Raw genomic sequence first — 17,500 nt, forward strand, 5'->3', positions numbered from 1 at the left:
CTTTGTCCACCTGTATGCTGTTTATAACTTTTATAGCTCAACAACCTTTGTATACCTTTTGTATATTTTTATTTATTTATTATTATTTGTTTTTTTTTGGTAAATCTCAATAACCTTTCTACACAATCTGTGTTCTTTTTATCTCACTCTTTAGTTTGTATATCTCAAAAAACCTTGTGCGCCTTCCGTATCTCTGTATCTCACTTTTTTGTATATCTCAACAACCACAACAGCATAATACATCGAAACACAAGTTTCATAAACACCACTTATTGGCGACGAAACACATTCACGGTCCACTTGGCATATCTGACAGACAGTTTATAATTTCTTAAATCTCCAAATACATCCTTCGGCAGTTTCAATGTGTGTGGCTAATGAGGTCTTGAAGTACTCCAGTTATTAGTTTTTTTTTTCCTCTTTTTTATGGTAAGATAAAGGAGAAGATGCCTCGGGTCCAACAAATGTCTTGAAAATTCTTTTGTTCACGTTTTGGGAACACAGAGGACGGTAGGGGTATTTGTACTATAATGAGGGTTGAAAATTAGATGATGAATAGATTAATCTTTGTTGTCTAAGCTATGGGTTTTTGAGGATCCTTGACGTATATATACATATATATATATATATATATATATATATATATATATATATATATATATATATGTATATATCTATACATATATATATGTATATATTTTGAAGTGGTCCCAAGGGAGGTGCCTATGTAAGAAACAAATGTTAAGTTTGTAATTTACATATAATGAAATTAAACTCAATTCAGTATAAATTACACACACGTGCACACGCACACATATATCTATATATATATGTGTGTGTGTGTATATATATATATATATATATATATATATATATATATATATATATATATATATATATATATATTGTGCATTCATTTATTTCCAGTTTCGGATTTCAATGACTTTAGTGTAGCCAAATGTTTCTAGAAAATAATTCTATAATTCCGTATTTTTATAAATATATTGTAGGTATATTTCTAGTCATTATAAGACTATGTCTTCTAAGACTTAAGTTTTTTGCCAAGTAGAAAATTGTAGCCAATATATTTATATATACTTTATTTATGTATACATTTCATATATATATTTGTATATATATATAAAGGCTTTCTAAATTATCTTGTCGTTAGTAAGAAACATTTAGCTGTGAAAACATAGTCTTAGAAGACCAGTATCACAGCAGGCTACGAATTCTCGAATGAAAGTTAGATAATTCTCTTTGTTCCACAAATAGCCAGGAATTCCGTACCGTATCTGAGCAATTTGTCTTATTTATCCATTCCCTTTCTGTTCATTTTGCTCTTATCTCATCCCGTTGAAAATGAGAATTAATTCTCTTCAACGTTGCTTCGTATATTTACCGAGAGAGAAAAAAGTTGGCACTTATCAAGAGACTTTTTTTTTTTATTTACTATTTTTTTCATCGTGTTATATTCTCGTTCTTTTTATCATTTTATTCTACTGTATCTGCTTTATCAGCTATTTAAGCATTTTCATTTCTATCAGTAATTTTCTTGTTTTTCTTCGTTATCTTGTTTTTCCAATTCTCTTCCTCTTCGTCCGTATTCATTGCCAGCTTTATTTGTTAGTCTTTTGTCTCTCTCTGTAATCTTCATTTTTTTATAATATCTATTATCTTTCAACTTCCTCCTAATAGGCTTGTGTCCACTTACTTATGTTTTCTTATATTCTTACAGTCATTCTCCTTTTCCAGTCTCCCCCAATTCTCCTCTCTCTCTCTCTCTCTCTCTCTCTCTCTCTCTCTCTCTCTCTCTCTCTCTCTCTCTCTCTCTCTCTCTCTCTTTTCTTCTTTTTCTTCTTCTTAATTAAATTGGAACGTCTCGGTCGTATTTGCCTTATCTTAAGAAAGGCATCAGATGGGGAGATGATCTTTTCTTCCCCCTTTGATGTGCCGCCTCAGGTAATGATAAAGATGCTGAGATTGGTTAGGGGGGGGGGGGGGGTTAGTGTTTAAGATGTGGGCTCAAGGGGTTGGTGGGTGGGGGGAGGGCCGGTTGGGGCAATATGAGTTTCATCCATGAAATTGATTAAATTCAGCTCTGAAAGTTTTTTTTTTTTTTTTTTTGAGGCTTTTGGAATGGCAATATTTAAAAAAAATTCTTTAAGGGTCTAACAAAGAAATTTATTGTTCGTTTTATGATTGAAATATAATTCATTTAATGTTTCTTTGAAATCAGCTACGTAATCTATCTTGATGCTTGTGGTATGGATACGTTTAAAAAACGTTTTTAAACGTATTAGAAAATAATTTATGATTTATTTATGTGATTTTGAAAAAAGATTAAGTAATATGTGTTGAATTTTTTTTGCAGTCAGCTGCACGGGCTGTTTTTTAATTTCTGAGCCATAGAATGCAGTACTTTATGATTTATTGTTATCAGTTATTATTTTTGATCGCCGGCTGAATTTATAAAATGTATAAAACGGTATTTGTTTGTTTTTCTTAAACTGTTTTAAGGTTTACAGCAAGTTAAAATGGTGTATACCCATCAGCTATAGGCCTATAAATAATTGATTTTTTGTATGTAAACATATCTAAATTCTTTTTACATTTATATCTCTTTGAAGTCGAGGGCTACTTTTTATAATTAGTATATTTCTTCTCTCATTATCTTTACTCCTTGGGCTTGAGCCAGATATAGGCATTAAATACTCGTCTTATAGGCCTATTTACAAAAACGAATTTTCTCTCTCTTGGCATAGAGAGTGATGATACTGGATTTATATATATCTTTTTAAATTGAGTGTCCTAGTTAGTGACCTTAATGTTTAGGGTTTTTTTTTATTTAGTGGCTGTCATCTCTGACTGTTTGCTTACAACTAACACACACACACACACACACACACACATATATATATATATATATATATATATATATATATATATATATATATATATATATATATATATATGTTTTCATATATATTCATATATATGTATGTATGAATATATATTATATAATATTATTAATTAATTTCAAGAAATAATAACTAATAATAATAATAATAATAATAATAATAATAATAATAATAATAATAATAATAATAATAATAATATCAGATATTATTGACAACAAGCTCAAGTTACCAAGGAACCTTTTATTATTATTATTATTATTATTATTATTATTATTATTATTATTATTATTAATATCATTATTATTATTACTCAAAGCACAAGACACATTCCATAGGAGCATTCCTCTTTCTATGTCTCTATGCTTCTCTATTTCGGTTCTTCTATGCTCATTCCACTGCAGGACTTGTTACTGGGGCATGACAGATGCTGCAGTGGAATGCCTCGGGTGACGTTATGGCACAGCAGAATGCCTCTGGGGTATTTTATTTCGGCTTTGGGTGAGGGGAGAAGGGGGATGGGGAAGGTGGCAGTATTGTTGGGTGGGGAGGAGGAGGAGGAGATTGGGTATTGGTGGTTGGTTATTTCTATTTGATTTTATCTAGTTTTGAATTTAACTTTTATTATTATTATATTATATTATTATTATTATTATTATTATTATTATTATTATTATTATTATTATTATTATTATTATTATTAATGTAAAAAATCAGAAGTTATTATTATCATTACTGAATAGAAAAAGTCAGAAGTTGTTGTGTGATAAATTTATAGTTGTTATTATTATTATTATTATTATTATTATTATTATTATTATTATATATTATTATTATTATTAAAGTATATAAAGAGATATATATATAAATACAAGCATAAAGTATGGCTTCTTTATATAAAGACAAACCTCTTGACAGATCGACGAATGAGTCAGGACGCCAAGTAACTTGTCCAGATTTGACCAAATCAAATGATTGCTTGAAAGGACGCCCTTTGAATGAAAAGGAGTAAAGTAGACACAGATATTTATAACGGGGAAAAAAATTCAATAATGCATGTCTAGGGTTGGGTACTCATTCCTTTTCATTAATTTAATGTTTGAACATCTGACGTAACGGTGAAGGCTGGAGCCAAATTTGTAGAGTGATAACTGCGTGTCAACTTTGGTTACGAAAGAGTTAAGCTTTGATTATACAATGGTTGGTTTCCAGCTGTTATTATTTGCTGTAGGTGAATCTTGTACGTAAGATACAGATATATATATAGCATTTTAGTGCCAGGAGCGTTCGTGTTTTGTTTCTGTAGTTGTAATGTCTCCATAACCTGAAGATGGGTAATAATAGACACGAAAGGTCTGAAACTGAATGTATTTTTTTTTTTTTTTTGGTAATTGTCTTATTTGTCGAACTGTTTGATAGTTTAAACCCTGCTGGGCGAAATGCTAATAATAATATATCGTAAAATTAACAATAAAGCAGTAAATAACTGAAGTTACTATTATTATTATTATTATCATTATTATTTTTGTTATTTAACTTTGTGACAGTTCCAAGAAATTATTATTATTATTATTATTATTATTATTATTATTATTATTATTATTGTTGTTGTTGTTGTTGTTGTTTTGTTGTTGTTGTTGTTGTTGAACTTTGTGACGGTTCCAAAGTTTGCAAATGAAATTCAAGAACTAATATATTTTTGAGAAGAAAAAATCAAACATTGATAACCAAAATTATTATTATTATTATTATTATTATTATTATATTATTATTATTATTATTATTATTATTATATTATTATTATTATTATTCTAGGACGTTTTAGGAAGCCATGCGTCCTTTCGAATCGAATTTTAAAACGAGCATAAAAAAAAAAAAAAAAAAAATGACGTCGAGGCGACAAGATATTTGAAGCGACACATTTTTGGAGCCGAGAAGGAAATTCCTCGAGAGTAGATTCCTTCTGTTTATGGACATTCTTCCTAGGCGGCCATTTTGAAAGAGGGCAAAAAGAGATTTTTTTTTTTTTTTTTTTGAGCGAAGGTGAAAGAAAACACATTCTTCACGGGACGGCCATAATAAAAGATAAACAACTTTTAGATTTGTTTTCGTTGAGGGGGAGGAAGGACCAGTCATACTTCTATACTTCAGCAATTTTGGGAGAATTCAGTTTTGGCTTTGTTAAAAAAAAGAAAAAAAAATTCCTTACGGCATCAGTTTTTGCGAAAAGAAATAAACTTCTTTTTATGACCAAATATCTTGCGAAAAATAGGTTTGTTACTTTCTCTGTGAAGAGAAAGTAATTGAAAGTCCTTTTAGAAAGTCCTTCAAAGAATTAAAAGACATTTGGACGTGACAGGAGAAAGAAATAAACTTTCCTAATAGAAAGTCCTTTAAATAATAAAAAAAGAATACCCTTCTTTTGGCAAAAATATTGCTTAAAAACAGGTTTGTTACTTTGTTACTTTCTATGTGAAGAGAAAGAAAGAGAAATTCATATTAGAAAGCGCTTCAAAAATCTTAAGAGTTTTGGGCCTCTGAAGAGAAAGAAATAGAAATTCATGTTAGAAAGTCCTTAAAAATTAAAAGATACTTGGTCTCAGTTTCAGTGAAGATTTAAACAAGTTAAAGGGGTTTTGGCCTCAGTTTCAGTGAAGGATTAAACAAATTAAAGGGTTTATTGGCTTTAGTTTCAGTGAATGTATAAAACATTAATGGATTTTTGGCCTCAGTTTCAGTGAAGGTTTAAAAGAAATTAAAGGGTTTGTTGGCCTCAGTTACAGTGAAGGTTTAAAAGAAATTAAGGGATTTTGGCTTCAGTTTCAGTGGTTTAAAATAATTAAGGACTTTGTAACTTGTTTCATTGAAGGTTTAAAGAAATTAAGGGAATCGGAACTTTATCCTCAGTTTCAGTGAAGGTTTATTAAAGAGTTTTTGGCCTCGGTTTCAGTGATTTAAAATAATTAAGGGATTTGTATCCTGTTTCATTGAAGGTTTAAAGAAATTAAGGGAATTTTATCCTCAGTGAGGTTCTAAACAAATTAAAGGATTTATGACCTCAGTTTCAGCAAAGGAAACTGAACAGAAATTCTAAAGGCAACCTGTTGACGAATACTTGATGATTAAGTATGAGAAAAAGATGATTAATTCATCTTTCATGTCTTAATGAGCCTTTGCACGCGGAGGGTTGTCGTACATTAATCACCTCCAGTCATTTTGATCATTCATTATATTATGATTTTAAATGATTTATCATAAGTGATGCTTAGAGTTGAATCAGTTTAATGACAAGTTTATGATTTTTTTCAGTTATTCCGATAAATTATGATGGAGATTTTGATGATTTATCTACCAATTATTGTCTGATTTTTAAAACTTAGTCCTTATATTGATATAGGTAAATTGTATCAGGGTAAATAAACTAATTTATTATTATTATTATTATTATTATTATTATTATTATTATTATTATTATTATTATTATTATTATTATTATTCGAAATGCGAATCACATATATAAAGCAAAGTTAAAATATTTTTTAATTTCTCAACGAAACCTAACAAAAACGGACATAAAACAAATTGCGAGAAATTGTGAGGAGAATTACAATTAAGTAAAGATAACTAAACAAACATAAGTAGCAATAAATTAACAAACAAGAATAAATAAAAAAAATTGAGAGCGGTTGGTGCCTCATTAGAGGGTAGACCATCGAGAGAGAGAGAGAGAGAGTGGCGTACCTAGATTGGGCACAGGGGCTGGAAAGTTGCCCAAAACGCCCTGTCAACGCGAATGGAAAGATGCCAAAGTGAAGAGAGAATGAATTTGAGTCAAAAGTCCCAAGACCTTCAGGTAGATGGAACTTCTAGTACACCTGTCAGTATATATACCCTGTCGACCCACTAAGGCACCTAGAGTGACCTTATGAGGAAGGAACGAGCTACCAAGAGATGCCATAGTCACGCAGTAGCTCGTTTTTGACAGCCGTGAGATTGGTTGTGGTATGCAGAGCGTCATTCTGAATGGCTTGAGAATGACGTCGAATAAGGGACGTCTCCGTCAGGTTCTGACTACTGCTTGGTTGGTTGTGGAGTGGAAAGCAAGTCATTCTGGCTGTTATGATTGGTTGTGGAATGGAAAGCAAGTCATTCTGGCTGTCATGATTGGTTGTGGAATGGAAAGCAAGTCATTCTGGCAATCATGATTGGTTGTGGAATGGAAAGCAAGTCATTCTAGCTGTCATGATTGGTTGTGGAATGGAAAGCAAGTCATTCTAGCTGTCATGATTGGTTGTGGAAGGGAAGGCAAGTCATTCTGGCTATTATGATTGGTTGTGGAAGGAAAAGCAAGTCATTCTGGCATAATGATTGGTTGTGAAAGACCAAAAATTCATTTCTGGCAATCATGATTGGTTGTGGAATGGAAGGCAAGTCTTTCTGGCGATAATGATTGGTTGTGAAAGACCAAAAATTCATTCTGCCAATCATGATTGGTTGTGGAATAGAAGAAATTCATTCTGGCAAGCATGATTGGTTGTTGGCATTAGAAGAAAATTCATTCTGGCAAGCATGATTGATTGTGAAATAGTAAAAATTCCATTCTGGAAATCCTGATTGGTCATGGAATAAAATCAAAATTCATGCCGACAGTCGATTGGTTGTGAAATATGAGACATTCATTTTGGCAATGCTGATTGGTTGTGGAATAGAAGGAACTCATTCCTACAATCAGTATTGGTTGGGAAATAGTAAAGAATGCATTCCGGCCAGCATGATTAGTAGTAATTGTTCCGTGTCTTCATTACAAGGATTGTTGCCAGCTTGTGTCAAAAGGCAGTCTCCCTTTCTTCTCCTTAAAAAAAAAAAAAAAAAAAAAAAAAAAAAGGAAGAAGGAGCACCTCTTCAGGTCATGGTATATTCAAAGGCATTGTTTACTATGGGTTTCTATAAAGCCAACGGCATTGCCAAGACTTCTTGTACACAATAGTGCTGTATGTTTGACGTGATTGTCGTTATCTGTCAAGTTTTATGGGGTCCCTTAGTTATAAAGGCTTAGTCTGCTGTTTACTTATTTCTATATATGAAATGAAATGTGCTTATGTATTATATATATATATATATATATATATATATATATATAATATATATATATATATATAGTATATATGTATATAATATATATATTTATATATATTTATATATATATATAGTATATATGTATAGCTTTGCCTTTTGTCATCCTCTCCAGAACTATATATCCATAAGATTTATTATATAGTTTGTAAGTTTGTTTTCCTCTAAATATATTAAATAGTGTTTTTTAATGTGACCGAGATGGGCAACTTTGCTAGTACAAAGAGAGAGAGAGAGAGAGAGAGAGAGAGAGAGAGAGAGAGAGAGAGAAGAATGGATTGCTTTCTTTTAAATACAAAATATGACTATTCCATTGTTCTCTCATAATATTATTCATATTTTGGCTTTCAGTTGAATAACCTTTTAGTGTGGACTAGGTAATATATAAAGGTAATAAAAAACGAAGCCTGCTTGCTTAGTAATTACCGTCTCATGCTTGGATCCTGCGTTTTCCTGGCAATTAGTCAGCTCTTGCTAGACGTCCTGTATAAATTTAGCATATTTATGTCGTCTACCTTTCAAAAAAGAAAAAGATAAAGCTGTAAAATAAAATGCAAAAGCAGGTAAAGTGAATCACGTGAAATTATTCACCAATAAATTCGACACCAAACAGTGCGATTCTGTAGAGTAACGGAGGACGAATGATGATTATGACTTCATAAAATAACTCCATGAAAGATTCCATGTTTATTCAGAGACGAAGGATTTTGAAAATTGCCGATAAACTGAGAAACTCTTCTTCCTCATCACTCACTGTTGCTCGTCCATCGCTCAGAATGCGAACCAAATGCTCGGTGAATTTCGCAGGCGTGTTTTTTTTCTTTTCTTTTTTCTTTTATGAATGAGTTCTTTGTGAATGGAATTCTTTACGTTTGGTAAGGAGGAAACACGTTTTCGGATTAAATGGTTAGTGGAACAGTTGAGTTAAGGGGTTTATTTAAATAAACGATTTAGTAGATTCTGAACGTTTAATGAAACAGGTGATTAAATAAACAAGGAAGTATAGGTCCTGATTTATCGAAGGCATATGGGACGTGATAATCTGGGAACTATTAATGGAGTTTCTTGTAATGTTAGTTCTTGACTTTGGCGTCAAAACGCTTCTGAATTTGTTGGTGAAGGTGCTTCCTTCAAGTCTGCTTCTTAATTTAGCGCCTCGCTGTCTCTGAAGCTTCAATATGGCGTTTGGTCGCTTCGTGGTGCTTCAATTAAAGGCTTCGACCTTTGCAAGGCCTTCAGATAAAATAGCAGACTACCATCAACTTGAAGCAATATTTGACGTATCTGAAGCTTCTCATTGTGGCTTTATTTTTTCGAGCGATTCCTAGTGCTTCAAATAAAGCCATCGACTAGCTTCCAACAACTCCAGACAAAGCAGCAGACTCTCTTCAAATTGGGCTTCTTATTCCAGTGTCTCTTTGCTGCTTTTGAAGCATTGTTTCGACGTCTCTGAAGCCTCATTATGGCGTCATTATTTGATGGCTTCATGCTGCTTCAGTTTTAGTTGTTTACACTTTCTAGATAAAGCAATGGACTCGCTTCAACTCGCTGCTGCTGCTTCTGAAGCAATATTTTGACTTATATGAAGCCTCAATATGCCTTTTGATTGCTTCATAGTGCTTCAACTTGAACTTATAATCCAGTGCCTCACTTCTGCTTCTTCTGAAGCAATGTTTTCACTTCTCTGAAGCCTCAATATGCCGTTTGATTGCTTCATAGTGCTTCAACTTGAACATATAATCCAGTATCTCACTTCTGCTGCTTCTGAAGCAATATGTTCATTTCTCTGAAGCCTCAATATGGCTTTTGATTGCTTCATAGTGCTTCAAATTGAGCTTCTTAATCCAGTGCCTCACTTCTTCTTCTGAAGCAATGTTTTCACTTCTCTTAAGCCTTAGTATGGCGTTTGATTGCTTCATAGTGCTTCAGTTCGGGCTTCTTAACCCAGTATCTCACTTCTGCTCCTTCTGAAGCAATACTCGGAAGTCTCATTGAGCCTCGTTGCTTCGTTGCTTCGTCTGAGGCTTTCGGCACATTTCTCTCGGACCCTTTAGAGATGAATGAGTCAATTCCCTTTCCATTTATCTCTCGCGGCATCTAAATCGACCTCATAAATGCTTCCTCGAGTGCTTTCCTCGTGACGGAGGAATCCTCATCATTCAAACACTTCAACATTTGGACAAGTTCGATATCTCTCTCTCTCTCTCTCTCTCTCTATGTTTAGCTTGCTCCACGCCCTTGCATACTTAATGAGTTATCTGTCGTGTGTGTGTTTTTTTTATTGATTTTTTTTTTAAGTCCGAGGATGAAAAGTGTCTTCCGGATGTCAGGAATAGATCGTTTTAGTGTTTTTAATTTTTGTTGTTGTTGGGGGATGCTTTTTATCGGAAACTCAGGGTAGAACTTGCATCAGGTAGCTATTATTATTATTATTATTATTATTATTATTATTATTATTATTATTATTATTATTATTATATTTTATTATTATTATTAGGAGAAATAAACCCACAGTTATATATGGGTGCAAATATACTGGTTCATATTATTATTACTATTATTATTATTCACAAGATGAACTCTCTCTCTCTCTCTCTCTCTCTCTCTCTCTCTCTCTCTCTCTCTCTCTCCTCACAAAACCAAGAAAGTAATATAATCCTCAGACGATCATTTCATTGTCAATAAACGTCACAATTATACAGCAGGTTTCTACAGTGATTGTATTAATGGCTTCTCCTTACAGCTTCATTGATTAGCCCAATTAGACGCGAGATACTGAAAGATGTCACAAACCGAGCTCCCGTGACGTCATCTTCCGTAGTGAAGTCTTACATACCATTTTCGTGTTTATTTTTATTCTTACGTTTGTTATTTATTAATATTTGTCCACGTTATCTGGTTTATATCTCGCTAATTCCTCTTGATTTATGAACTGACAAACAGGTATATCTCCAAGTAAGCCTGTCGTCTCTGTACGTGTTTTTTATTCATACGTCTGGCAACGTGGTAACCTTCTTACGCCTGGCAACGTGTCGTACCGCAACGCTAAAATTTGTTTTCCTTCCCTTGAATAAACATATAAATGATTTGTAAACAGGAAAAAAACACGTTCTTAGCTATGCCTGTTTCGTTAACGGGCGTTAGGGATGTTTAAAACATTAGAAAGTACGAAAATAAACAAAAGAAAGCTAATGGGAACAAAGCAAAAAAATGTTAATAGTTTGGTTGCTGATGAATTGATGTAAATAGATGTGACTCATTGAAGGTGGGGAGATCTCTCTCTCTCTCTCTCTCTCTCTCTCTCTCTCTCTCTCTCTCTCAACTGGTAATTTGGGTTGTAACTCGTAATCCCACGAAATTTATCACACCAATTTCAAATGGAAATTGGAGTTAGAATTAACAATATAGTGTATTTGAGGGACTGCCTAAATTATCGTGCTATTCAAAATCTGCCCCGTGTCTCCCCCCCCCCCCTCTCCTTTACACCACACACACACACACACACACACACATAACACATACACATAAACTTTACCGTCCAACTTCTCTAGGGTTATTGTGAATGAGTTTCTACGCTTTAATTAAACAACAGTGTATATTATTATTATTATTATTATTTGATGATCGAGTTCTGTACGCACTAATTTATGAGGGATATCTTATCCCAGTATTCGATTAAACTACAGTAGATATTATTATTATTATTATTATTATATTAATTATTATTATTATTATTTATATTTTATTATATTATTATTGTTGTTATCGGCGTTGTTGTTTCATTAATGAAAACAACGCAAAAATAAATCCGGAAAGGTGATTGAAGCCTACATTTGACTCTAAAAGCAAACCCATATGAATTTCTATATAATAATAATAATAATAATAATAATAATAATAATAATAATAATAATAATAATGTACCTCAGCCCAGGGGGAAAGTATAGTAAATTTCGGAACACCCCACACCCCACCCCCCCCCCCCGCCTTTTTTGGCCGTACCTGCGCGGGAGGACTCAGGGGCGTTTGTTTACGCCCCTGTCTTGTTTGTTTCCTTGGAGGTTCTTCCTCAGGGGGAGTTCGCGACCGAACGCCCAACCTTCTCCTAAGGTCTTTACTGACGCCCTTAGGAAGGGAGAGTGAGTGGGGTGATTGACTGAGGCTTTGTTTGTGTGTATGTGTGTGTGTGTGTGTGTGTGCGCGCAAAGAAGTAATCGACACACAATAACGTATGTTAAAGAGATAAATTTCCGATTCGCTTTACATATCTATCTATCTATCTATCAGTCTATCAATCTATTTATCTATATATATATATATATATATATATATATATATATATATATATATATATACTCAGAGCACCTCATTCAAAACTAGATGATATTTAACGGAGTTATTTATTGAAGAAAAAAAGTTACATGCTTGTAACTTTTTTAATAATAAACTCCGCTAGATATCATCCAGTTTGAATGGGGTATTTTTAGTAATTGTACTATTGCACAGAACAGTTGTGTATGTTATAAGTTGATATATATATATATATATATATATATATATAATATATATATATATATATAAATATATATATATATATATATATATATATATATATATATATTTATATTTAAATATATATAAAAAGTCTAAAATAATATTTTTGACGTAACGTCCTGTAAGTATTTTTATAGTACATTTTATGTAAAACTTTTGGACAAAAATAATAACATCAAGTAATTAGAAGAAGAGTCATTAATTAAGGAATCCCAATTAATACATATATATATATATATATATATATATATATATATATATATATATATATATATATATATATATTTATATATTATATATATACATAGATATATATATATATATATATATATATATATATATATATATATATATATATATATATGCTATCTCACTCTTATTGAAATATTTGTATCGTCTGGGGCGGGGAAAGGGTATTGGGGAGGGGGAGGGGGAGGGGAAGAAGATGGCTTATAAAAACTGAGAAAACAAAAGTTTGGTTTGAACTTCCAAAGCATGGAAGGAAAGCTGCTTTAAAAATCATGGAGATAGGGCACTCAAGGAACCAAGAATTTCCACACGTCAAATAAAAGAATGGGTTGCCTGTCGGCCAGAACTTCCTCCCTTGAAGTTGTGAGGCATTAGTAAAACGTATTGTGTGTATCGCTGGTAGCTACGATTGTTGTGATAATTATTATAATTAGCCAAAATAATCTATATTATTATTATTATTATTATTATCATTATTGTTATTATTATTATGAAGACTGTTGCCCCAGTTTTCTGATCAATCTGTTTTTCTATTCTTATTATTATTATTATTATTATTAGGAAGGAGGCCTTTCTCTGAGGACAGTAGCATTTGAATACAATAGCTGTTTCAAACGCATTTATTTATATAGAATCTTCTCAAATTCTTCTTATTATCTTTTTCTCGTCAGCATGTTTACAAGAAACCCACAAACCCGGGTCTATGCCTTAATGGGTCCAGCGAGTGCCCAGACAGGTATAAAAGATCGGTGGTAGAGGCCTTCGTCCGCCGCGCCCTTACACACTGTTCCACATGGAGAGAAACCACCAGGGAAATCGAAAGGTCTACACAAGTTCTCATTAATAATAACTTTTCAAACCGTATGGTCGAACGCCAAACGAGGGACTCCATAAATAAATGGCACCAAGAAAGAACGACCGTAACTAACGACCAAAGTGGAGCTATAAAAATATTTTTATAAAAATCATATGCACCACAAATATTTGGAAGATGAAAAGGCTATAAGGAAAATAATCAGTGAAAATGTCTCCCCACTACAGAAAGTGATAAAATTTAGCCTCATAATTTATTACAAAAGCATGAAAACCAGCCAGCTGCTTCTTAAACAAACAACCCGGCGCCCCCAGCCCCCAAAGCGTCTTTGAAGAGAAGGAGTGTCATCTACGAATTCACATGCTCGTGGATGGATGCCACCATTCTTATATCGGGATGACCACTACCAGACTCTCCAAGCGTCTCTCGTGTCATCTTCAAGAAGGGGCCATTTTTCATTCACTATAGGGAAAACACAACAGGAGACCAGAAAGAGCTGAGCTATAAAGAACATAGAAATTATTGACCATGCACCGGACCCGAAAACGCCTACGTTATCTTGAAGCTTTACATATATTAGAGAAAAACCGACTATCAACACGGTAAAGAAACAGAGTTTCTCCCCACCAATCATAAGAAGAAATGGCGCAAGAAACCAACCGACTACGTATACATCCACGAGAGAGAGAGGAGAGATCGAGGGTGGAGAGACAGAGAGAGAGAGAGAGAGAGAGAGAGATCGAGGGGGGAGAGACAGAGACAGAGAGAGAGAGAAAGAGAAAGAAGAGAGAGAGGGAGCAAACAGAGAGAGAAAGAGAAAGAGAGAGAGAGGAGCAGGCAGAGAGAGAAAGAGAGAGCGTTAGAAGGAGCGAACGAGAGAGAGAGAGAGAGAGAGAGGAATTGCAAAGAGAGAGAGAGAGCAAGAGAGAGAGAAAGAGCGGAAGAAGTAGAGAGAAAGAAAGGCGGGGGAGAGAACGAGCGGAAGATATATCAATTGTACAGCCTGCCGCCCAAGAGGTGGGTACCCCAAACAACACCCAACCGACGCTAATAACCCCGTCCAAACTACGCAGGTCAGAACGCCTCAGGGGGAGATTTCGTTTCCATCCAACGACCAATTAAAATCCGTTCCGCCACCGACCCACCGCCCACCGATTGTACACGACCTTGCATGCTATAAATACTTGTAAACTGTATCTTAATTCACTGTACTGTAAACTCTCATAGATGACTGCCTGTGCGCTGTCGACACGTTAGAGGAATAAACCTAAGACAAATGAAAATCTTTACATGTCCTTAGGAAACTTAATTACACCAGCTACATGCTGACGAGAAAAAGATAATAAGAAGAATTGAGAGATTCTATATAAATTAAATGCCGTTGAAACAGCTATTGTATTTATTATTTATTATTATTATTATTATTATTATATTATTATTATTATTATTATTATTATTATTATTATTATATTGTTGTTGTTGTTGTTGTTGTTGTTATTATTATATTATTATTTCGAGTGTTTTATAATTATTGTAAATGTTGTTCCATTTATTATTATTATTATTATTATTATTATTATTATGATTATTATTATTATTATTATTATCATTATCTTACGAATAATTCCCCTCTCCACTTCCATCCTACTAATGCTGACGTTTCCCCTTCGGCGCCCTCAGGAGTGTGGTCCCCCGGGAGAACGGGCAGAGACGAAGACGGTTCGGGTCCTTCCAAAATCGACCTTCCGGACCTCCCGTCCTTCAAGGATCAACCCAGCGTCTGGAGTCCTAGCAGAGGTGAGTATCCTTCTCACGAAGGATTCTTGTAGTCACTCCTAATTCTTCCTCTTAGGTCGTCTTCTTCAGATCCTGTCAGGAGAGAACTTGAAGGACTTCCGTGAGGTGTCCTTTCCGCTTTCTATCACGAGGCGTGGACGTTTGGTAAGCGTCACCACCTCCTACAGGAGAACTCCTTCAGGAGAGGAACTCCCTTCCTTAAGGGAAGTCTTTTCGCGAAGGACTTCCGTGAGGTCCTCCTTTTCGAATCTTGTGAGGAGAAAGGAAATTCTCAGATGTATCAGAACTTCCTTTTAGAGGAAGAGATTCATCTCCTTCAGAAGAGGAACTCCCTTCCTAAAGGGAAGTCTACTCACGAAGAACTTCCTCGAGGTCCTCCTTTCGAATCCTATCAGGAGAAATACGTAGAAGTCTGGGATGCGTCGCCAACTCCTTCAGGAGACTAACTTCCTTCCAAACGGGAAGTTTTGGGCGTAAACAAACTCTTGCCGATTCCCCAACTTAAGTATAGGAGTCATGGCTTTGATGCTTAGTCTTGTGAGAATTAATTCTCGCTAAGTGCGAGGCCAGATACTCGTTATGTAATGGTTTAGGATATTATTATTATTATTATTATTATTATTATTATTATTATTATTATTATTATTATTATTATTATTATTTAATTGTGCTTGATGAGGTTAGACGATGAAATTCCCAAAATATACACTTTATTTTTCCTTTATTTTTTTCTTATAGTTCAAATAGAATTTTTTAAAAGGTCTACAGATTGAAACATGATGGAGAGGAAAAAAAGGTTTTATATATATTTACAATAAATGACGTTACAAATGAAAAGGTCAACCTTGCAGTTTTTTATTTTTTTTTTTTTTTTAGTTTCTCATGTGATAAGGAACGCAAGACCTATCGTAATACAACATTTTTTTTTTTATTCTTTAAATTATGCCTTTTATCCTTTCTGTTTTGCTTTTATAATCCGTGACATTAACTGGAGTAGGTACATGATTATTTTAAAGTGTTAAGCATCTCAATATTTATAGGGAATTAACAGTTTGACCGAAGGTCAATAAAGAATATTCTGCTATATACATCAAGTAACTTATATTACCTTGTTGAACACACAATACCTTAACAACACGATGAAAAAACATACGTCCTACAGATTAGGTTACACAAGACACTTCTATATTGTTTACCAAATACTTCTCTTTACAATTTTCATGTTTGAACCCCATTCTCTCGCTCTTTCTCTCTCTCTCTCTCTCTCCCCTCCTGCTCCTCCTCCTCCTCAGCCCTTTGTTGAGGTTCTCGAGGCTGAGGCTAAGTTTGAGGAGGACCTCAGGCCGAAGGCCGAATGAATACCGATTTTCAAGCCGTGGTATAACTTTTCTCAACTTGTCCCAGGCGTCGAAGTTAGAGCCTTGCCCTTGAGGTCTCACCCTTACTTCGAAGATAAATGGGGTTTTGGTACTTTTAAAAGGTTTCAAGGACGAGACACCTTTTGAAGTCAATGGCTAGTTTTTGAGTGAATTGGACGGACGCTGTGAATTCAGGTTCTAACCTGGTATGTATCCACATTTGCCTTGTGATTAGTACAAGTCCGTTGAGGATTACCGTAGAAACGTACACAAAAGACTGTAAATATCATGAAGATAATGACCCTCAAGAAATATTAGTCGTGGATATCGACTCCCGAAAACCCTTAGCGGTCGCTACCTAGGAAAGATCCGATATCTAAAACCTATGTTGCCCAAATTGGTAGACAGAATCCAAAGGTCCATAGCGCCTCAGTGGCGTTGTCGGTATGGTCTTGGCCTGCCACCTCGGTGGCCGCGAGTTCGATTCTCGGGCATTCCATTGAGGTGGGAGAGATGTGTATTTCTGGTGACAGAAGTTCACTCTCGACGTGGTTCGGAAGTCACGTAAAGCCGTTGGTCCCGTTGCTGAATAACCGCTGGTTCCATGCAATGTAAAGCACCATACAAACAAACCAATGGTCCACACACCAGGCCTACTGCTCTCTCTTGATCGACGC

General features: G+C 34.1%; 1 protein-coding gene across 22 annotated transcripts in view; it reads left to right on the plus strand.

Moving 5' to 3' along the window:
• Window positions 1-17,500, plus strand: part of LOC135213567 (microtubule-associated protein futsch-like) — a 699,290-nt gene that overhangs the window by 413,309 nt on the left and 268,481 nt on the right. For all 22 annotated transcript variants that reach the window (XR_010314169.1, XM_064247555.1, XM_064247553.1 and 19 more), the window contains one exon: window positions 15,349-15,465. Coding sequence is in view for 21 of the 22 variants with exons in the window: in XM_064247555.1 (XP_064103625.1) it covers window positions 15,349-15,465 (117 nt within the window). In the remaining variant the exon portion in view is untranslated. The remainder of the gene's footprint in view (window positions 1-15,348; window positions 15,466-17,500) is intronic.

Source organism: Macrobrachium nipponense, chromosome 43, assembly GCF_015104395.2.
Source record: "Macrobrachium nipponense isolate FS-2020 chromosome 43, ASM1510439v2, whole genome shotgun sequence".
Taxonomy (NCBI): domain Eukaryota; kingdom Metazoa; phylum Arthropoda; class Malacostraca; order Decapoda; family Palaemonidae; genus Macrobrachium; species Macrobrachium nipponense.